The sequence below is a fragment of the Myxocyprinus asiaticus genome, chromosome 17, assembly GCF_019703515.2.
Source record: "Myxocyprinus asiaticus isolate MX2 ecotype Aquarium Trade chromosome 17, UBuf_Myxa_2, whole genome shotgun sequence".
In the NCBI taxonomy this organism is placed as follows: domain Eukaryota; kingdom Metazoa; phylum Chordata; class Actinopteri; order Cypriniformes; family Catostomidae; genus Myxocyprinus; species Myxocyprinus asiaticus.
The window spans coordinates 44,823,462-44,847,058 of NC_059360.1; the positions used below are offsets into that span (position 1 = coordinate 44,823,462).

Consider the following 23,597-nt stretch of genomic DNA (forward strand, 5'->3'; position numbering starts at 1 on the left):
ATGTGATGGCATTAAGGTGAGTAAATGATCAGAGAATTTACATTTTTGAGTGAACTATTCCTTTAAGGGCCTAAATGGTTAAATGCCAGAGATATGGGGCTCTCAGTGTGACTCCATCTGAAGATTTTTATATTTTCCACATTTTTAATGGTCGAAAGGCAAATGTAGGCCACATAGAATGAAGATTTGTTTTCATCCAACAAAACAAAGGTTTGAAGTACAAATAATGTTAAAACTAGAGATTCATATAAATAAAATAATAATGTAAAAATATAAATTTTAGAAAGTCCAAAAATACATCCATCATTTAATTTTAAAACTGTAGTACTATTAAGTTAAATCACTGTAAAAATACAGCAGCTGGTAGCCTGTAATTTAAAAGCCAGTTTGAAAACGCATTGATTTCGCTACGTTTACGTTTTTTCTCCACCAAAAACCTTTGAGACTTTTGAATGACTACATCTGCTTTCTGCTTTCTGCTTTCTGGTACCGCATACTTTGGTAAACGATGACATTAGATGATAGGTGATAGAAAAAACAAATAGAATAGTGTGGACATGAACAAGTGTTTTTTGTGATTTAAAGTATTAATTATTTAGCAATTGTGTGTTTGTGTGTGTGTGTTGTGATGATGTAGTCAGAGAAAGTGGTGCTGGCTGTGGGTGACTGTGTTCAGTTCAGAGAGGAGGTGAAAACCACACTTGAGGAGTTGACTCAGGGGCAACAGGAGTTGCAGACAGACATCAACAAGATGCTGGACTCTGAGTCTGTTAGAGAAGCACAACAACTGCTGCTGCTACATCAGGTTGCAATTCTGTTATTCAAAGGCAAATATCATATTTTAATCTATCAATTATTTTTAAATTGCTCAATGCAATTCAATGTGCTGTCCTGTACAGCAACAACTGAAGCGTCTCCAGTTGAAGAGGAAGGAAATGCAAGAGCAGATAATCCGAGGACAGCAGCTGCAGATAGAAGAAGGTCTGGAGGAGAGCTTACTGGAAGATCTGGTGAAACTGGAGACCACCCTGAACAAAATGGATCAAAGTATTGAATCACAGGAACAGAACCTGGAGGTAAGGAAGGACAATATGATGTAGCTTATGTACAATAAAGTGGCCCCAAGTGTCAAACTTAAAATGTATGAAGGACATCGCATTAGATAATTAAATACCAAATCAAGTGGCATCTGTAACAAATAGAGTTTTTCTTAGCCATTTTGCAATGCCTTTTAATCGACAAGTTCACACAGGTGTCCTAGGTGAGTAACCACAGGTGTAATTCAGCTCATTAACTATGGAAATGTTCCACTAATGTTTGATAACCAGAAAGTGTCCAAATACTTTTGTCATTTTGAACAGTATATCTGTTGTTTCATCATTTAAAACCTAACAAACACACTTCTTTTAGTTAAATGTCATGCTTGAAAATTGTGTTTGTGTGTAATTTGGGATGAAGATGAATATTTAGTAATAAAGGTATATTAGAGTGAGTTGTTCTCATCCGTGTTGTAAATGGCTCCATGTGTTGTCAGGTGACTTTAGCTGCTTGGCAAGAGTTTGACAGTCAGCAGGCAGCAGTGAGGGAGTTTGTGGGTAAAGTGCGATCGGTCACGGAGAAAGAGATGAATTTCAGCAGTCCAGAGAGTCTAACCACAGAGCTGGAGCAGACCAAGGTGAGATCAACACTTTATCTCCAGGAGCTGAATGAAATGAATCACCTTTTAATTAAACATGAGCCTCTTCAATCTAAAACTGAAGATACACTAAGAGGTTTTACATCCAAAATCACCATTATAAAACGGATAGCTCTGGCTTTGAAATCTGATTGGTTGAGCCATCCAACTGGATTTTTTGAAGCTGTGGTTAAATAACTACACCAATTGAATTCCATATTAATGTGCCAAGTTGCTACTTTTGCTAGGCAACGGTAAGCACCCTACAGATAGGCTAAAGAATGGTATCACATTCCAGAATATATTTAATTGTCTATAAAATATGCTGTATATTGACCGCTTAAACTCTAGTGCATTTTTGGGCTGCTGCCTGCAATTTTTCACACTCAAATTTAAAAGCTCACCATTTACGAATACTGTGGACTGATTGCAAATCACATTCCATCACAATATAGAGATCTGAAATGTAGGTGGCGCTCTAACGCATTTTAGCCCTCACAGATGTGCTTGTCCATAGACATTCAGTCTAATTTTCAGTTCATGCACCACCCCCATTGTTTCATGGAATATCCCGGCCTCTGAGTGGACTAGAAGCTCAATCTAGGTGTCATTAGATCCCTTTTGCGATGATGTATAACATTTTATCATTTAATTTTATCATCAATAGTCGAAAACATATTTTTCTGATGATTTGTTTAGCATGCTTTTCCTGCTGGATGGCATATTTTGTTCTGGACATCTAAGATATAACATTGGATTATTCACACAGGCAAGCTCACAGACAAGTAAAAAATGGCTCATTTATTTAGAAAACTGCCTAAGGTAAGAGCAGATATAAAGTTTTTAGCTATTTGGGGCTTACAGCATTAGTTATCGGTGCATAAATGAGATGCTTGTATTTGATTAATTACAGAAATCATATTTCACTTTGTGATTCTATGAAAATCTTTCAAATTGTAGTATAAGGGCAACAAAATAAACTGTATAGTTGCAATCCTGAGAATGAGATTGAGCATTGATGTATAACTCGTCCATTTAAGTGCTATGTGGAAAACCTTTATATTCATATTAATATTTCTGTCCCATAACCTCAAGGGGGAGCTAATTTGAAACAGATATTTTCAGGTCTTATTTTGTTATTTTTATGTATCATAAATGCAAAAGTGCTTTCAAATGATACTTATGTATACGGGGACTTTAACATTTTAAGCATAAACGTTTTTCTCGATATAGCAGCCCCTTTGGGTCCAAAGAGTTTAAGGGATTAAAACATATTTTAATGTCTTTATCGTATTACTTTTGCACTATTTTACTATCCATTCGAGGATATGTGTTTCAGTGATTTTACTATGGTTAAGGGGGTGCCTACCAACACCTCTTAACTGTGATAACATTTTTTACTGTAACCCACTCCCATTTGTGGGCTATTTGCATTGTCAATATATTTTTATTTTCTCCATGTACCCCACTTCATCTGCTGCTTCTAATCCTATAGGAACTGGTGAAACAGTGTAAATCAGAGTCCAAACAGGTAAACACTCTTCTGAAGAGGGCTGCAGACATCCAGCTGGGCCCCAAAAATCAGTGTCTCCTGCAGGATCAAGCCCGAGCTCTGAGTGAACAAGTGGACAAAGTTGAAGCTGGCCTCGAGAGAGAGTAATACACAACACTTTATTATAGATTTGACATTAAGAGTATTAAGACTGATGAATTAAGAGTAATCTGAATGAATACTGTAATGAAACCGCAAGGCCATGTTTTCATTACTACCCGATCTTTCAGTGTGAAGACATTAGAGGGGATGAAACATCAGTGGGACTCGTTCGGGAGTGAGTTTGAAACATTTTCTACATGGATAACAGAGAGAGAAAGAGAACTTGATGCTCTGAAAAGCTCCAGCGCACCTCTGGACCAGCAGATCTGTACTGTAAAGGTGCCATTTCGTCCTTATTGATAAACTGTATATAAAATAAACACATGAATAATTAAAGAAATTAGTAAGGTGTCTTTGGAAATTTGCTCTCCAATCTGCTAAGTACTTTTTTTTACATTTTATATATTTACAATAATTGTGTTATTTATTAAACTATTTTAACTTTTATGTAATGGTTGCATTTATTTATAATATTTTTTATATTTATTTAAATGTTTAATATTAAATATTTATATATATTTTATATGTATATATTTATGATTTTTATATATTCAAAAAAAATTATGTTCACCATCATTATGTTATTTGTCATATATTAATGACTAGATTTATTTCTGTATCTGTAAATGCCTTTATACCTCATTATAAATATATCAATATTTTACATCTAAATATTATATTTTAAATCATTAATATCTTTTATATTTATAATAAAAAATTATATATTTTATATTTCTAATTAATTTATATATGTATTCATTTATTTTTTAAATGTTGTAAATTATGCAGTTATTTATTAGCTTATTTTTTATTTAATTTTTTTATGTTTGGTTCTCCATATTCACAACAACTGAAAATGTTAAATTTAACTTTTTAGTTCTTTATAAGATTAATTATTTGAATAGTAATTCAATTCCTATAGACTGACACTGACACTGCAGTGTTTTCATCCCTTATATTCTGCATTCATGGTTAGATTATCAGTGATGGTCTTCAGGAGAGAGCAGAGGTCCTTTCCAAACTGGAGGAGAAGTCTCAAGGACTGGTCCAGTTCATGTCCTCTGGCGAGTCTGCACGAATCAAAGCTCGCCTGACTCAGATTGGCAGGTACTGGGAGGAGCTTAAGGAGAGTGTGGAACACTTGAATGGACAGTTGGAAGAAAGCTCCTCTCACCAGATGAAGTTTAATGCAAATCTTAAACAGGTATGCTTTCAGTTGGGCTTTATTGCAGTTTAAATGGGTGTTAAAGGTGAATTTTCCCCCTAGATGTTTTCTTCTTTTGCATTTCCATTTGGTGATGCTGGTGCTGGAGAAACTGTGAGCAAATTAACTTTTGTATGTTGTCCAGTGACTTTATAAGCTCTTTCTGTCTAGGTCCAATCAGAGGTTGAAAACATCCAGAGGAAACTAGACAGCCCCGTCACTTCCTGTGTGTCTTCATCTGAGACCTACAAAACTCTACAGGATCACATGGTATGATACCTGCAATTACAGTGCATTTGCATTGACAACATTGGCCATTTATTTCCATGAATTCAGTCTGACAATATGATTGGTTTCCAGGATGTTTTCCAATCCCTGGAGAAGCTGAAGGCCACCCTGCTGTCTCTGTATGCTGGATCCCGCCGGCTCAGTGAGAGAGAGAAGGCAGAGAGAGGCGTAGCGGCCCTACAGCAAACTTACGAGCAGAGTTTAAAGCTGGCCAAAGAGAAACAAAGCCAAATGGAGAGCCTTCTGTCACTTTGGCAAAAGTATGTTTATTTGCACTGTTGGTGCACCTAAGGCATTCATCTTTCAAGTCCTTCCATTAGACCTTAATCCTTTTTTAAAAGTAGATTTTTATTAGAATCTCTTGCTCAAAGTTTGTATTTTTTTTTAGATACGAAAAGGATCGGTCTGCCCTGAAGTCTTGCCTGGAGCGATGTGAATCTGTATCCAGCTCTGATACTCAGTTCCTCCCTGTCGACAAACTAAAGCTTGATGGAGAACTGCTGGAACTGAAAGTAATTAACAGGGTTCCCATGGTCATGGACATTGTGTTTAAAATTGTGTTTTCCAGGCATAGAAATATAATGGAAATTAATAAAATCTTTAAAGTCATGAAATATACTGTACATTCATTAAGCTCTGCCCTAAAATATTTCATAGGTTAAATATTGTTCTTTGGTTTAGTAAAACTTGCTCGCTAGCCAAAGAAATGTCTGATTTGTGAGTGAATAATTCTTTTTGAATCATCTTTTTTCAATGAATCAGTGGAACTGCTTCACAAATTGATCGGAATACTTCATTTGCAAATCTACTGCATGTGAAAGATGTTTATAAAATCCTTATCCAGTAATCCGCAAATGATGTCTGATTTTTGAGTGAATCATTCTTTTTGAATTATTTCTTAATGAATCAGTGGAATTGGTTCACAAATTGATCTGAATGCTTCATTAGTGAATCTACTGCATTTGAATGATTTTTATGAAAATCCTTATCCAGTAATCCACAACAATATCTAATTTGTGAGTGAATCATTATTTTTTAATATAATATATATATATATTTATGGTTCACAAATCGATCTTAATGCTTCATTAGCGAATCTAGTGCATTTGAATGCTTTTTATAAAATCCTTATCAAGAAATCTACAAATGATGTCTGATTTGTGAGCGAATGATTCTTTTTGAAAAGTGTTTTTTAATGAATCAGTCGAACTGGTTCACAAATGTATCTGAATGCTTCATTAGCGAGTCTACTGCATTTGAATGATTTTTATAAAAATCCTTGTCCAGAAATCCACAAATGATTTCTGATTTGTGAGTGAATCATTCTTTTTGAATAAATATATATATATATTTAGTACTCAAATATGAACCAATATTCTGAGCTTTAATGAATTTGTTCTTTTTATAGCATCTACAGAGTGAACTTCAGTCACTGGAGTCAGTTTACAACAAGCTGGTTGCCCAAACGCCAACTCTTTACACCACGGCATCAGACGAACGGGTGAAAACCCTCAAAGAAGACCTTGAACTGCTCAAGAAAAAATGGAGCTGTCAGACCACAGCTATACCTCACAGGTCAGTCATATGAAGCATAAGCAAAATCTCTTTAACATCTCTAATCCTGTAATACACAGCGAGTCTTAAATGAAGCACATAGCACTTAAATGAATATATGTCTCATTGTCACAGAATCCAAGTGCTTCAGAATCATCTAACTCAAGTGGAAGAGTTTGATCAGGCCCTACAGAAGTTCTTCAAATGGGCAGAATCTCTCCTTTCCTCTTTACACTCATTTTCTCATGTTGATGTCACTGATCTGCAGCCTTCCTCCAATGATGTAAAGGTGAATTGTTGACCACTTTTAGACACTACACAAAAATAAAGTTAAATATCCAATGAATAATATAGGTCAACTCAAGATCGCTATACAGCCAAAACATTTTCTTAAAATGGTTCTTCAGGAACTGCAAAGAACCATTGATGAATCTTTATTTTAAGAGTGTTTGTGGCATAAAGCAGTCCTGTTTTACAATCAGCCCCTTTTCATTCGTGGCAGGAGAGGAGAGAGGCTCTGCAAAAACAAAGCGTTGAAAGACAGAGTCTTCAGCAGCAAACTAAGGCCTTATGTGACGTTTGTGAGCTCGCTGAGGTCCAGCAGCTTCAGGGAAGATGGGAGAGCTCCTTGCAGCCGTACCTGGAGGCCCATCAGCTGGTTGAACTACGTGGTGAGAGCCTGGAAAAGCTCGAGGCCTTCTTACACACCCACAGGGTGGCGGCTGATGTTCTTCAAGGCCTCAGACAGACCGTGGAGAGCGCTGGGAGCTGGGACAAGAGCCGGGTGGATGAGCTGCAGCGAGATCTGGAAGCCATCGTTCCAGACATCAGTCGCCTTGAGATGCTCGCCGTGAACCTGGACGGCAGCCTCTGTAAAGCTCACCTCCACCTGATCAACGGGAAAGAAGCTCGCGCCTCCTGCCGCTCAATGGCTGATTCGTTGAGTGTGGAGCTCGATGCCGTGAGGAACTTGCTGGGCTCGAAGCAGAGTGAGGCGGAAGCTTTGGGTGCTCTCTGGAGCTCATTCAGACAACGCAAAGAGCAGCTGCTCAAAACGGTGGAGGACATTGAGGAGAAGGCTGATCAACAGGGCCTGAAAGAGCCCAATGTTCTTACTCTACAGCAGAGGTATAGATTGCACTGTTATTTCAATATGTTCCCTGCTGAAAAGACCAACTTAAAGCTAATTCATACTTACTAGGCGAACCGTCTTTTAGCTTGCTCAAAAAGTATGACGAAATGCACTGATGTTTTAGTTTTGCTAAAGTGTTTGTTTGGTGATATTTGGACAGGGAAGGAAAATTATTTTCTAAAAAAGTTTCTCGCAATTCCCTTGCAATTATTTTGGGTTCCCTCACAATAGATTTATCCATTCCTTATGACAGTTAATATAATAGTCCACCCAAAAATGAAAGTTCTCATAATTTACTCACCCATATGCCATGCCAGATGTGTATGACTTTCTTTCTTCTGCTGAAGACAAACAAAGATTTTTAGTAGAATATCTCAGTTCTGTAGGTCCATACAATGCAAGTCAACAGGGTCCAAAACTTTGAAGCTCAAAAAAGCACATAAAGGCTCCAGTGGTTAAATCAATGTCTTCTGAAGCAGTATGGTTTTACTACAGTAACCATATTTTAAACATGATATTCATAGTGAACTGTAGTAATTATACCTGAAAACCAAAACTATGATAATAAAAACCATAATCAATCCAAATGTTTCAGTATCATATTATATCATATGGCCTCTTTTTGATGTTTGTAGACTTCGGTTTTTCAATCAGTTGGAGGATGAGCTTCAGTCCCACCAGCATGAAGAACAGTGGCTCAGAGATAAAGGTCAACAGCTGGCACAGAGAGATGCAGAGCTGGGTAGTGAAGTATTGAGAGAGATAAACCTGCTTCAAACCACCTGGGAAGACACAAAAAGACTCATCACTGAAAGGTGGGTCTCCAGGAGCAGGCTGTTGGAAAAATAATAATAAAGAAGAATAAAAAGTGAAAGTAAATTAAATAGTAAAGAGTAAAGAAATTGTTCTTGCACATTGAATTAAAATGGTGGTAGTGCACCCAAGTTTTAATTGTAAAATGCTAAACAATATTAAATACTAGTTAAATCAAAACAATAAGCAAGTATTAAAATGTTATAAAATAATTATTAAAATATTAAATACTGATATTAAATATTTAAAATACTAAAAATATTAAACGTTTAAAAATCCTTTTATTTTATATCTGATTTCTATTTATATCTATTTGCATCTTTAATGTGTTTGCAACTTAACTGTCTGAATTAAATTAAATGTACAAATAATTTTTTTTTAATAATTCAAATCAGTCATGAAGATTTATTCCATGACTTTTGTGAGATGGTGACTGGGGAGTGTTTGGATTGTATGATTTGATCAGACATAGTACTTGTGGTGAAACATTAGAGAACCACTGTTTGAACATATATCATAGATTTTAGCTATTATTTTCCATATTTACGGTTAGGGTTAGGTGTAAAATATGCAAAGGTGCTTGGCACATTGAAATCTGTTTTTAATGTATAGCTGACGATATTGCATGATTGTGTTCCAGGCAAGAGCAGAGCAGTGCTTTGGTAGAACTCATGAAAGACTATCAAAGTCTGAAGTCTTCAATAAACACAATATTGGAAAGTGCTGATGCTATAGCTGACATTAAAGCTGTTGTAAAAGACCAAGAGGACACCCGGAGATCGCTGTTAAAGGTAAATACTGACCGTCAATGGGGAGAATACAAATTGTCTTCCCACCAAAAGTTAACCCTTGCCACCTAAGATAACATTTTATATCTTTGGTCACTCCTTTTTGGAAGTCTGTCTAAAAAACTCTTCATATATTTTCAGATTGAATTAGGGTTAGGGTTAGGTCTGATTTAGTTCTGATGTTCTTCCTTTCTGTAGCATGAAGCTGTTAAAGCCGAGATGTCCACTAACCAGGATGTGCTCGAGAAATTCTCTAGCAAAGGCAAGAAGCTACTAAGTGAATTAAACAGAATACCTGATTGTGACGCCCAGATTGTGAAAACAGAAATGGATGCCACCGTGGACCAATGGCTGGATGTGAGTTTGTCAGAAGGCCAATTGTTGAGTCTCATATCATCACATCAAAATCTTGTATCGTCACTAACTAACAGCCAGTCTGCTTCCTATCAACACGTAGGTGTCAGAGAAAATCGAGGGCAATCTGGAAAGTCTCAGTCGGAGCTCTGCTTTGTGGGAAGACATCTATGAAATCAGCGCTGAGATTGAAAGCTGGTCCAACAGCTCCATTGTGGACCTTACAGATGGACTTAATAACTTCAACGACAGCCAAAAAACAGAAAGCAAACTCTCTGAAGTCAAGGCATGTTCCAAATTGTCTTAAACTCTGCTGTCCCACTGGTGGGTCTAAAAAGGGGAGCTATGTCACGAAAAAAGTTTACCCTTAAAATGTTCAAGTCTCCGATAACATTTGTCAGGCATATGGGGTATCGTTTTCAGAGATAACAATTACTTCTAAATAAAAGAACAAAATAAGGCCTGAAACATTTGCGTCGCAAATCAGCGCCACCTAGTGGTTATGTGGTACAAATATTACTATGAATATAAAAGTCTTAAACCCTTTAACCACCCACGGGCCCGCAAGAAAATAAATAATCGGCATAATATTAACAACTGCAGTTTTGACCCATGGCACTCAACAGGCAGCCTGCATGATGTTGTCATCACATAAAAAGATCGAATGTGTATGAATTTTGTGGTATCAATTTTCTAGAGCCATTACAGTAATTCTCAGTATCGATAAACTGCGTGAATAAAATCTGTGAATATAAATCTGATTATAAGCCACTTTAAATAACATGAGTGCACCTTCTAAAAAAAATTAGCCATTTTGTACTTGTCTGTGAGCTTGCTTGTGTGAATAATCCAATGTTATATCTTAGATGTCCAGAACAAAATATGCTGTAAAAATATATATAAAATGTTATACATCAGGGGAGGATCTCAGCTTTCTAATGACACCTAGATTGAGCTTCTAGTCCACTCAGAGGCCGAGATATTCGATGAAACAACGGGGGTGGTGCATGAACTGAAAATAAGACTGAATGTCTATGGACAATCACATCTGTGAGGGCTAAAATGCGTTAGAGCGCCACCTACATTTCAGATTGCCATTTTATGACAGAAGGTGATAGAGGAAAAAATCTTTTTTCTAGTACTTGCTGCCATCTAGTGGAATAAAATAAGACTTTTTGGAGGGAGATAGAGTGAACAGAACCATTTATTGTTTTTAGGACATTAAAAACTAATTCTATTCATCATAAGATTGTAAACATATACAGTATTATTTATGAATAATTGGAGTCTCTTTTTTTTTTAATTTGGGGGGATTCTGAAAAAAATTAGACCAATTTTTGGCAATTAGTCCACAGTATTTGTAAATGGTGAGCTTTTAAATTTGATTGTGAAAAATTGCAGGCAGCAGCCCAAAAATGCTCCAGAGTTGAAGAGGTTAATGGGTGTATCTAATGAAATCTGTTGGGTCATATTTCATCCCAAAATCAAAAGAAAGAAATAATTACATTTTACGTTTAAAAAAAAAAAGCCTATTTTTAGGACCATTAAGATTTTTATGCATTGTTCATGACAGTTAAGCACATTTTACCCCCAATTTTCTTTACTGCAATGCAATGCAATGCAGCAAAAAAAAAAAAGGATACATTATTTAAATTTGAGAATATTTGTTGTTCTGCTTTTATCTTTTGTTGATTTCAATAAAAAGCATTACAATATTTATTTCTGTAATACAGTAAAAATTACTGTATAACTGCAATGAGAATAATCCCAGAGAATAACAGGAATTACAAACATACTTAAAGTTAAATATCTGGATGCAATACGGTGAAAAGAATTTAGGGGGGAAATGTGCTTAATTGTCATGAAAATAATTTATTTTCATTTTGGGGTGAAATGTACCTGGGCATTAAATCTATCACTTTAGTAATTTAATGTTATCAGAACAGAGTACCTAGATGTCTAATGTAGATTTTTCTTCTTTTTCTGTGAAGGTGGATGTCAGGCTGAAAGAAAAGAGGATAGATGCTCTACAAGAGAAAGTATCAGAGCTGAAACAACTTGGTGGTGGCCAGGACACCCCTACTAAACTACAGGTATGGCTGAGCGTTTTCAGATTTTCTTAAAACCAGAGATGATCTTCTATTTATTGTTCAGCTCTTTGATTTGTCAATTGGTTGCATAATCTGTATGCCATCTGCAAACTTTTGAAATTGTTACAGGTCATGGAGACGGACCTCAGAAGGAAGATTGGTAACATTGAAGAGTTATGTGATCAAGCCAAGAGCAACCTTCAAGATTTCTGCTCTCAGAAGAAACAGCTTGAGGACTTTCTCTCTCAAATGTCTGAGTGGTTTAAGAATGTGGAGAGATCTTTGCTGGATTCACCCTGTGGAACAGCTCCAGAAGAAATCTGTAGAGTGAAGGTATAAATAGATCTTAGAGAGTGTGGTGTCTTTAATTTTAAGGGGTCATATCATGAGGGGGCCTGGGTAGCTCAGTGGTAAAATACGCTGGCTACCACCCCTGGAGTTCGCTAGTTCGAATCCCAGGGCGTGCTGAGTGACTCCAGCCAGGTCTCCTAAGCAACCAAATTGGCCCGGTTGCTAGGGAGGGTAGAGTCACATGGGGTAACCTCCTCGTGGTCACTATAATGTGGTTCGTTCTTGGTGGGGCGCATGGTAAATTGAGCGTGGTTGCCGCGGTGGATGGCGTGAAGCCTCCACATGCGCTATGTCTCCATGGCAACGCGCTCAACAAGCCACGTGATAAGATGCGCGGGTTGACTGTCTCAGACGCTGAGGCAACTGGTATTCGTCCTCCGCCACCCGGACTGAGGCGAATCACTATGCGACCACGAGGACTTAGAGCGCATTGGGGAATTGGGCATTCCAAATTGGGAGAAAAGGGGAAACCCCCCCCCCCCACCAAAAAAACGGGTCATATCATGAAAAACAAGACTTTTCTTGCTCTTTTACAAAAGGAGTTCAATGTACTGTCCTATGTACACATACAATACTTTACTGTTCACAATGCAAAGCCAAAGTCCTTTGTAAGGCAAGTCAGTCTACTCAGTGGCCATCTTTGGAACGCTCCCGGGCAGCTATTTTCTATGGATACAAGTGGCATAAAAGTACAGCTTCTACGTACTTGAATGGGAAAAGACTGAAATCTCCAAAACGGTTGGTCAAGATTATGATCAAAGAACATATTTCAAATCAGCAGTAAAGTCTGACAAAAATTGTATTATAAATTGTGCTTCTTTAGCTCAGATCTATTTTTCAGGCTGGCCAGCTAATGGGAATGCGCGTTCTCGAGTTGACTCTAAAAGGTGATTGGTTCTTTTACCTGTAAGGCAGGACTTCTTTTTCTACGTCGGCCATATTGGCAGTTCCAATTTCTCCCATACATTTTAATACAAGTGCTCTGTCTTGGGCTAAACAGTCTTTGGCAAAGCTCCCTACCCAGACTGTCCAGAACATTTATGGAAACTAAGCTCTAAATATTGTTGATTGTCAGAAATCCTCATGGTTAGGACTTCACAACCATGAGCTTATTAACATGTGACCACCCACATTTACATATCAACGATAATACAATAATAATAATTATTCAGTATTCAGCAACTTGGCTTGCCTTATGAATAATGATGTGAACTACACAGGTACGCAGAAGTTAGATAATCATAACAGAGCTCATTTACATGTAGTAGCCTTAAAGGTACAGCAGTAAAAAATTCAGCTTGTTTAATTCTAAAAAATTAGGGGGCCTGGATAGCTCAGTGAGTAAAGACGCTGACCACCACCCCTGGAGTCATGAGTTAGAATCCAGGGTGTGCTGAGTGACTCCAGCCAGGTCTCCTTAGCAACCAAATTGGCCTGGTTGCTAGGGAGGGTAGAGTCACATGGGGTAACCTCCTCATGGTTGTGATTAGTGGTTCCCGCTCTCAATGGGGCACGTGGTAAGTTGTGTGTGGATTGCGGAGAATAGCATGAGCCTATGACATGCTATGAGTCTCCGCGATTTCATACACAGCGAGCCACGTGACAAGATGCGTGGGCTGACTGTCTCAGAAGAGGAGACAACTGTGACTTGTCCTCCGCCACCTGGATTGAGGTGAGTAACCGTGACACCACGAGGACCTAGTAAGCAGTGGGAATTGGGCATGCCAAATTGGGGAGAAAAGGGGATAAAAATAAATAAATAATTCTAAAAAAATTGTCCATGTAAAATGTAATTACAACTGTATTTGTTGCAAGAAAACTTGACTAACATTTTAAGTGGACGAGAAGGGAAGAAAATATTAAACTGCTACAAAAGTGTTGAATATAGCCCCTTTAAACAAACAATTATGTGCGATATGTGGGCTGGCATTGCATGGTGCCACTTTTGTGTAGGCAACCCGACTTCAAATCTGGGTCATTTCCTAATCATACCACCCCATCTACTCTCTCTGTTTTTCTCTATGTTTTTAGGAGATCCAGAAAGAACTCCAGAACCAGCAGACAAGTATTGACTCAGCCCGGGAAAGTCTGAACACACTCTGCAGAAAATACCCATCAGAGGAACTTGCTGGTCTGGGTTCATCTCTGACTGATCTCATCAAGAAATATGAAACAGTCAATCAGCTCTGTGTTAAAAAGCTTGCATCCATGCAGCACGGCCTCCAGCAACACTTCAATGGTCAGAACTCAGTATCACACATTTCTTTATAGAACTTACACTTTACTTTGATTTATGCACAACATATTGAGTGACAGTTGACACATAAGTTTAACCATCTTTGTCTTCATGTCTTTTCAGATCTTGTAAAGGAGTTTCATACATGGCTCTCTGGACAGAAAGATATCGTGAGAGAATGCTCTAATCATTCTGGTGACATGAGTGTAGTAGAACGCAAATTACAAAAACTAAAGGTATATCCTCTTTCATAACATCGTAGTTTTAAGTTATATTACTTTGGCCCGGTTGCTAGGGTGGGTAGAGTCACGTTGGGTTAACCTCCCCGTAGTCGCTGTAATGTGGTTCTCGCTCTCGGTAGAGCGCGTGGTGAGTTGTGCGTGGATGCCGCAGAGAATAGTGTGAGCCTCCACACGCGCTAGGTCTCCGAGGTAACATGCTCAACAAGCCACGTGATAAGATGCACGGATTGACTGTCTTAGTCGCGGAGGCAACTGAGATTCATCCTCCGCCACCCGGGTTGAGGCGAGTCACTACGCCACCATGAGGACATAGAGTGCATTGGGAATTGGGCATTCCAATTTGGGGAGAAAAGGGGAGAAAAAAAAAAAACTGCAATAAAAAAATCTGCCACCACATTAGGTTATTAGTGTTTTTTTAGTTCACTTAAAGGTGCATTCAGTAATTTTTTTGTTTGTTTATGTCATCTTGGACCGCTGGATGCAGCATCATTCAAATGCAGTCATTACCGTCAACGTCAAGCTCAAAAATTGACATAAAATAACCTTAAAAGCAGCTTTACAGTAATCCATATGACTCGTGCATTTTATTAAAAATGCTCTTAAATCTGAATGAGTGCTGTTCTGTTGGAACACACATAACATGTACTGTGCTCGTGATGTGCTGCTATTTTTAGCTTTCAGAGCGGTGTGCAATATGTGAGCGCTCCACCTGAACAACATCTCAGATATCCACCTTTTTCCTGAACGCAGAAGTGTTCCACGATTTGCCTGTTTTCAATTTCCGGTCTCCAGTGTTTTCACCTGCACACTATTCTTAGCAGGTAAAGTATTACATTTGTAGAAATGGTAAAAAAACATGGCTCTAAAGCGCCGATACTTCACAGAGCCGAGATGACCGTTTTTTTCTTTGACAGTTACCCACCTGAGTATGTAGATGACATGAAGTGATGGTCCGAGGTTCGTTATGTTGATATCATTAACTACTTTAGTTGCTATGACAGCCAAAAACTGCACAAGTTGAAATAAATTTTTACCCCAAATAACACTTAAATGGTTGTTCTCTGGCTGGATCGCTCATTTCGGTTAGTTTTACATTGCGTCTCAAGACCAGAAACAGGAAACAAGTAGTTAGAATGATCATGGCGCCGCCCAGTGGTTGCTCAGGAAAACTGTGGATAGATGCTTGATAGTTCGGTTCGCTTCAAACATCCTTTGAGAATGGCACCAGAGGAGCATTTCACCAGAATTTGAATGAAAAGTGAATAAAATACTGTGAACTATCCTACAAACAAACACTCAGAAGTCTTCCTGGAGTGTTCTGCCAAAATAAAAGCTTGAGAGTTATTAAGTTGCATCCAGCTTAAGTATTATTTTTATAATGTATAGTTAGAGGCTTGTTCACTCTCACACAGTGAGGTATAAATATTCTAAACTGATTAAGGAAAATACTGTACAATACTAGTATTGGATTGGGATCGTATCAGCCGATATAGAGAGTTCAGGAATTGGATCGGGAGAGAAAAAATTGGTATCGTGCTTGGCAGCCCCCATGAGGGGACGCTCTCCATGTAGAGTAAAACAGCTTTTATAAGGTTACTGATATGACTGGAGTCTTCATTTCAGTGGTGCTCATGATTTAATAAATATGTTTCAAATTTACTATTAATTTCTTTGGAAGTAAAAGTTCTTGTAATAAGAAAAAAATTACAGAGTGCACCTTTAAAGGAATATTTCACACAAAAATTTAAATTCTGTCATCATTTACTCACCCTCATGTCATTCAAAACCCGTATGACTCTCTATTGTTAGTTTCAGTCACCTTTCACTTTCATTGCATATTTTGTTTGTTCAGTGAAAGTGAATGGTGACTGAGGCTGTGTCATTTTGCCAAACATCTCCTTTTGGAAAAAGTCAAATGGGCAGTGTTTTTGAAGAAAAAACTTGAACGTGTTTTTGTTTCCATCTGAGCTATTTTCAATTGTTTGTCTATGGAAACATGTGCTAGGTGGACGTTTTTGACCGATGCACTGCATTTTGATGTTTTTCAGCATCTTTCACAGGAGCGCCACATTGTTTGGACATTGTGTCAAATTAAAAAGAACTTAAGCTTTTAAAAACGCATCTTGTTATACTGCATTCTGTTATATTTATTGCGCTGCATCTAACTTTTTTAGTTTGGTTTGAACGGCCCCATAGGGGTTTTGAACAACATTAGGGTGAGTAAATAATGACAGAATTTTCATTTTTGGGTGAACTGTCCTTTTAATTGTGGAGTCATTTCTCCATCAGGGCGCTCTGGAGCGGGTGGATGATGGAGACAGCCGTCTAACACAAGTGTGTACGGAGGGAGAAAAGCTTCTTCTACATCTTCCCAAAGCCAGTGCAGGACAGGTGCAGCAGAACCTCTCGTCTATCCAGCAGGACTGGGACAGATACGTGGAGCAGTGTAAACAGAATCAGCAAAACCTGGAGGAGAGCGCCAGTCTGCTCAGCAGGTGCGAACTTAACACCCTATTCACCACGCTGCATGCTGGGTTAAATATTAGAGCGGCAGATTGTTTGAAACAACTCCTGGGGATAAACAGCTTTGCTGTGGAGGAGAGAATGCGCACTCTGTTCTTCAAAAGAATGATCAATCAAATGTTATTTGGCCCAAAATGCTCTAAATTAAACTGGGCTGTGTCTCTGTAGCTTTGAGAGCTGTCTGCAGAGGCTGACCCGCTGGTTGGAGAGGATGGATGTGAGGCTGAGCACAGAGCTGCCCGAGGGGAGACACAATGACCAGGAGAAAGCTGTGCTGGAGCGCGTGGAGGAGTTCCAACATGAAGTGCTTAAAGAGAGGTCAGAATATGTTATATAAGTGATCTTGTGTCAGTAAATCTAAGAAGCCACTGAATGGGTAGATTAACACTGTGCTATTTTGCTAAAACTACAGTATGTGCGAATTCGCTAAACAGTTGCACCACTTTTGCACCAAGGTTATAATAGTTATACATTTTTAATTTAGTTTTTATTTCTATTTAGTTTGACATTTTTCGCTCTAATTTGGTTTAGTTTTCATTTTGTTTGTTAGTTTTAGTTTAGTTTTAGTTTTCAAATATTTTATAGTTTAGTTTGAGTTTTTCATTCCATTTAGTTTTTATTTTAGTTTTTATATCAAGTGATACATATAGAATGTGGAAAACAGGCATTTGTGCAATGTGGGTTGTACGTATAGCTGGACACCCAAATGTACAGTTTGTAAATCATACTTATAATATCAAAAATCTTCATTTTAATTAGACCAACTGAATTTCATTACTGATATAACAGTAGAAGAAAGCATATAATTCCGATTTAAGAATGCTTCTTTTTTATTGAACTTTAACCACAAAGTCCTCTTTAGTGCATTTGACATGAAAAATTAAGTCTTGTCGCAACTGAAAACTGAACATCAAACAAAACTCTATACCAGTTCCAAATGAAATGTAAAACAAATCACTGATTGACAACGTAAGACAGAATGAGTGAAAAGACTGTGTGTGTGTGAGAGAGAGAAAGAAATTTAAGTAAAACATATTTGGAGAGAAAATTTTTTTTTGAGAGAAAACAATTATATATATATATATATATATATATATATATATATATATATATATATATATATATATATATATATATATTGTTTTTTTCTCTCTAAATTGTATTAAATTACACTCCCTTTTAATTTTTGCTGGTCTAAATAAAAATAATTGCGTAATTTTCCCCTATTAATAAGAATAGGAATTTCTTCCATGTATAGTAATGAGAATTTCAAAGGAATAAAGTGCTTAATTGTAATGCAAATAATGTCACATTGCAAAAAAAGAAAAAAAAAAAGAAAAATTTGATGGTTCTTAATAAGGCTTCATTTTCTTTATGCAAAATATTGTCTTTTAGATTATCAGTGATTTTTCTCTTCCTATCCTGCAGAGACTCGTTTGAGAGTTTGTGTCAGGAAGCTCAAGCTCTGAGTGAAGAAGGTCATGGCAGTGGGGCAGAGGTGCAGGCATCTGCGCAGCTGCAGTTGCAGCATCAGGCACTTCTCAAGGCGGTGAGAGAGAGACTGCGCATATGTCAACTGAGCCTGCAGGAGCAGAAGAACTTTGAGGAGACGTTGCAAAACACATGGGTCTGGCTCAGTGGAGTACAGGAACGACTAACTGCACTCAACAGCACCAGTGGGAATAAAGAGACTCTGGAGAAGAGACTGGGACTGGTGCAGGTTGGTAAACACAGCCATACCCCCAATATAACCATTTATAAATATGACTTTTATTACATTAGGCTTTGAGTAATATTCATTGATGCAGTGGTTGCAATCTAACCATTTAACATACAGACTCAAAAAATGTTTTAGTTTTTTTTTTTTTAGATAATTTAAATCTTTTTTGACTTCTATTTTTGTTTTTATAAACTTTATACTATTTTTCTTAATGGAGCTTAAGGTTAAAGTTGTAAAATGTCCCACTGACTCACAGAATACCCAACATTGTACTATTTGCATTCTGAATTCTATTTACATTCTTTTTTTTAATTTTTCATAGTTAATGCCGATTAATTGTAGAATTTAAAAGTACAAAAATTTTCCTGTCAAAATACACTTATTTCAATCTCAGAAAGAAAACAAAACAATGATTTATTAACATTTTACAAACAAAGCCTTCCACAGTATAAAGACAGAAATGCACTAAAATAGCACCAATTCAAGTAACATTAAACGTTTCGCAAAGTCTAAGTGGGAGTTTGACAAATTGAAAGATTTATGCAACCATAGGTTGCATTTTCATTGCAATGAACATTAAATGTCTTAAACTCTCATTCTCCACAGACCCTGCCAAACGCTTTGCTACAGCAATCATGCAGCCACATTCACGATTCGCATCAACGCCAGCATCAAGCACTGCTTTGAACTCCATATGAAAAGCACAGAATGTCTCATTCTGAATTTTCGTGATAGTTAAGACTTGACGTGCTCCTGTGGTAATCAAATAGTGCCTTATGTCACAAGTCCCATCTGGGCTTGTGTTGTACAACTCTGTCAAAGTTAACATGTTAACACATGTGATTCATTTAAAACATTTAAAGTGTTCATTTTTCTAATTTGTGATTAAAGCATTTACTGGTTTGACATTAGATTCTGACATTTTATTCAGCTCCGTGTGAGTTGTGTCCACCTGGGGTCATCACACACACCACAACACACACAAACTTACACAACAGCGATTCCGTGTCGATGATCAAGTGATGTGTAAAGGACCTCTTAACGCTATTTGTTGTACAAAATAAGCCCAGCGGTGCTTGATGCTGGCACTGACCCAAATCGTGAATGCGGCTCCACGATTGCTGTAGCAAAGCGGATAGCCACGGTCTGATGTCCGATTAATATTGTGGATGATTAGAGTTTAAGAGATTTAATGTCCATGGCAATAAATATGCAACCTATGGAGGGGCTAGTTCTTTCAATTAATCAAACTCCCACGTAGACTTTTTTTCCCACGTAGGGAAACGTTTAATGTTACTTGAATTGGTGATATTTCAGTGCATTTCTATATTTATACTGTGGAAGGCTTTGTTTGTAAAATGTTAATAAAGCATCATTTTTACATACTGTTTTGTTTTCTTTCCTAAGAAGGAAATAAATGCATTTTGACAGGAAAAGAAGTAGATAGGGTAAAATTTCAGCACTTTCAAAATCTGTGATTAATCGCAATTAACTATGCGATTAACTAATCGTGATTAAAAGTTTTAATCGAATGACAGCACAATATATATATATATATATATATATATATATATATATATATATATATATATACAGTTGAAGTCAGAAGTTTACATACACCTTAGCCAAATACATTTAAACTCAGTCTTAGGTCAGTTAGGATCACTACTTTATTTTAAGAATGTAAAATGTTGGGGACCTGGGTAGCTCAGCGAGTTAAGATGCTGACTGCCACACATGGAGTCACAAGTTCAAATCCAGGGTGTGCTGAGTGACTCCAGCCAGGTCTCCTAAGCAACCAAATTGGCCCGGTTGCTAGGGAGGGTAGAGTCACATGGGGTAACCTCCTCGTGGTCGCTATAATGTGTGGTGAGTTGTGCGTGGATGCCGCGGAGAATAGCGTGAAGCCTCCACATGCGCTGTGTCTCCGCAGTAACGCATTCAACAAGCCACTTGATAAGATGCGCGGATTGATGGTCTCAAACGCGGAGGCAACTGAGATTCGTCCTCCGCCACCTGGATTGAGGCGAGCCACTATGCCACCAGGAGGACTTAGAGCACATTGGGAATTGGGCATTCCAAATTCGGGAGAAAAAGGAGAAAAAAAAAAAAGAAGAAAGTGAAATGTCAGAATAATAGTAGAGAGAATGATTTATTTCAGCTTTTATTTCTTTCATCACATTCCCAGTGGGTCAGAAGTTTACATACACTTTGTTATTATTTGGTAGCATTGCCTTTAAATTGTTTAACTTAAGTCAAATATTTTAGGTAGCCTTCCACAAGCTTCTCACAATAAGTTGCTGGAATTTTGGCCCATTCCTCCAGACAGAACTGCTGGAACTGAGTCAGGTTTGTAGGCCTCTTTCCTCGCCACGCTTTTTCAGTTCTGCCCACAAATTTTCTGTTGGATTGAGGTCAGGGCTTTGTGATGGCCACTCCAATACCTTGACTTTGTTGTCCATACAACTTTGGAGGTATGCTTAGGGTCATTGTCCATTTGGAAGACCCATTTGCGACCGAGCTTTAACTTCCTGGCTGATGTCTTGAGATTTTGCTTCAATATATCCACACAATTTTCCTTCCTCATGATGCCATCTATTTTGTGAAGTGCACCAGTCCCTCCTGCAGCAAAGCACCCCCACTGATGATGCTGCCACCCCCATGCTTCACGGTTGGGATGGTGTTCTTCGGCTTGCAAGCCTCACCTTTTTTCCTCCGAACATAACGATGGTCATTATGGCCAAACAGTTAAATTTTCTTTTCATCAGACCAGAGGACATTTCTTCAAAAAGTAAGATCTTTGTCTCCATGTGCACTTGCAAACTGTAGTCTGGCTTTTTTATGGTGGTTTTGGAGAAGCGGCTTCTTCCTTGCTGAGCAGCCTTTCAGGTTATGTCGATATAGGACTCGTTTTACTGTGGTTATAAATACTTGTCTACCTCACTCCTCTAGCATCTTCAGAAGGTCCTTTGCTGTTGTTCTGGGATTGAGTTGCACTTTTTGCACCAAAATACATTCATCTCTAGGAGACAGAATGTATCTCCTTCTTGAGCGATACGATGGCTGCGTGGGCCCATGGTGTATATACTTGTGTACTATTGATTGTACAGATGAACGTGGTAACTTCAGGCATTTGGAAATTGCTCCCAAGGATGAACCGGACTTGTGGAGGTCCACAATTTCTTTTCTGAAGTCTTGGCTGATTTATTTAGATTTTCCCATGATGTCAAGCAAAGAGGCTTTGAGTTTGAAAGTAGGCCTTAAAATACATCCACAGGTACACCTCCAGACACGCTGATCTGTTTGCACGTGCATGGCGGTGCTCTCAGATCAGTTCACGTGCATTGTGAAATCAAAGTAATGCAGGTACAATCATTCGCGCAATTCAAACATTAGTAACAGTTACAAGTTATTATACAAATCTGCAAATGCGGCACAGAATAATAGATGAGGAGATTACAACGTTTAGGAAATGCTGAACATTGTAAACTGTCAATTTCACATTGCCTTTTCTGTGTTGAAATAAAAGCTCCTTGTGAAGTTGAAGTAAATACGACAGCACTTTCAGTGTCAAAATAAAAGCCCCCAGGTGAAGATGAAGTAAATAGGACAGAAATGTATTACTTCTGTATAATGCAAATCTAATAATCAGAATAATAATTATAATTAAACATTATATTATAATAATCAATCTGATGTGTCCCACAGTAATAATTTAGTATTATGCAATGTTCAGCTGGGGTTTCAAAGATAAGTCAGTGAAGTAGCTTTGTACTCCTTGTTTATTCACAAAATGTATTAGTAAAAGTATTTGAAGGATATTTTAAATAATGTTTTTATTAAGCTACTATATATAATTTTAAATGAAATATAAATCTAAAGTGATATCAATGAAAATGATTGAATTTCATACTCGTGTTTATTTAATGAAAATGTAATTATTAGATTTTTGTTTAATACCTTTAAAATATTTAACCTATTTGGCTTCAATCACAGTTTGGATGAAATGTTGGTTCCTCTGATAAAAAACAAAACAAAAAAACGAAACACTTTTTTTTTTTAGCCATTTTAGAGCAAATGCATAATTATCGAGATATATATAGAATATTATCAATAGGCTGAAAAATATCCAGATATAAATTTTGAAGACATATCGCTCAGCCCTATTTGCTAATATGAAATCTGTGGAGTGGTAAAAAAATGACTTTAATGACTTCAACCTAAGTGTATGTAAACTTCTGACTTAAACTGTATATACACTGATCAGCCACAACATTATAACCACTGACAGATGAAGTGAATAACATTTATTATCTCGTTACAATGGCACCTGTCTAGGGGTGGGATATATTAGGCAGCAAGTGAACAGTCAGTTCTTGAATATTATGTGTTGGAAGCAGGAAAAATGGGCAAGCGTAAGGATCTGAGCGACATTGACAAGGACCAAATTGTGATGGCTAGACGACTGGGTCAGAGCATCTCCAAAACAACAGGTTTTGTGGGGTGATCCCAGTATGCAGTGGTTAGTACCTACCAAAAGTGGTCCAAGGAAGGACAACCGGTGAACCGGCGACAGGGTCATTGGCACCCAAGGCTCATTGATGCGCATGGGGAGCGAAGGCTATAGCCTGTCTGGTCTGATCCCACAGAAGAGCTACTGTAGCGCAAACTGCTGAAAAACTTAATGCTGGCCATGATAGAAAGGTGTCAGAACACACAGTATTGCAGCTTGCTGTGTATGAGGCTATGTAGCTGCAGACATGTCAGAATACCCATGCTGACCCCTGTCCACCGATGACAGCGCATACAATGGGCATGTGAGCGTCAGAACTGGACTATGGAGCAATGGAAGAAGGTGGCCTGGTCTGATGAATCACGTTTTCTTTTAGATAATGTGGACGGCCGGGTGTGTGTGTGTCATTTACCCGGGGAAGAGATGGCAACGAGATGGACCATGGGAAGAAGGAAGGCTG

At 37.8% G+C, this 23,597-nt stretch overlaps 1 protein-coding gene across 8 annotated transcripts in view; it reads left to right on the forward strand.

The window, feature by feature from the left end:
* Window positions 1-23,597, forward strand: part of LOC127454806 (nesprin-1-like) — a 186,190-nt gene that overhangs the window by 52,768 nt on the left and 109,825 nt on the right. For all 8 annotated transcript variants that reach the window (XM_051722237.1, XM_051722230.1, XM_051722233.1 and 5 more), the window contains exons 27-49: window positions 638-805; window positions 900-1,076; window positions 1,535-1,675; window positions 3,171-3,331; window positions 3,458-3,608; window positions 4,306-4,533; window positions 4,705-4,803; window positions 4,894-5,081; window positions 5,210-5,333; window positions 6,230-6,396; window positions 6,511-6,664; window positions 6,878-7,503; window positions 8,143-8,322; window positions 8,961-9,111; window positions 9,307-9,465; window positions 9,566-9,748; window positions 11,454-11,555; window positions 11,682-11,885; window positions 13,935-14,142; window positions 14,263-14,375; window positions 16,671-16,876; window positions 17,073-17,222; window positions 18,333-18,624. In XM_051722237.1, the coding sequence (XP_051578197.1) occupies window positions 638-805; window positions 900-1,076; window positions 1,535-1,675; window positions 3,171-3,331; window positions 3,458-3,608; window positions 4,306-4,533; window positions 4,705-4,803; window positions 4,894-5,081; window positions 5,210-5,333; window positions 6,230-6,396; window positions 6,511-6,664; window positions 6,878-7,503; window positions 8,143-8,322; window positions 8,961-9,111; window positions 9,307-9,465; window positions 9,566-9,748; window positions 11,454-11,555; window positions 11,682-11,885; window positions 13,935-14,142; window positions 14,263-14,375; window positions 16,671-16,876; window positions 17,073-17,222; window positions 18,333-18,624 (4,332 nt within the window). The remainder of the gene's footprint in view (window positions 1-637; window positions 806-899; window positions 1,077-1,534; window positions 1,676-3,170; window positions 3,332-3,457; window positions 3,609-4,305; window positions 4,534-4,704; window positions 4,804-4,893; window positions 5,082-5,209; window positions 5,334-6,229; window positions 6,397-6,510; window positions 6,665-6,877; window positions 7,504-8,142; window positions 8,323-8,960; window positions 9,112-9,306; window positions 9,466-9,565; window positions 9,749-11,453; window positions 11,556-11,681; window positions 11,886-13,934; window positions 14,143-14,262; window positions 14,376-16,670; window positions 16,877-17,072; window positions 17,223-18,332; window positions 18,625-23,597) is intronic.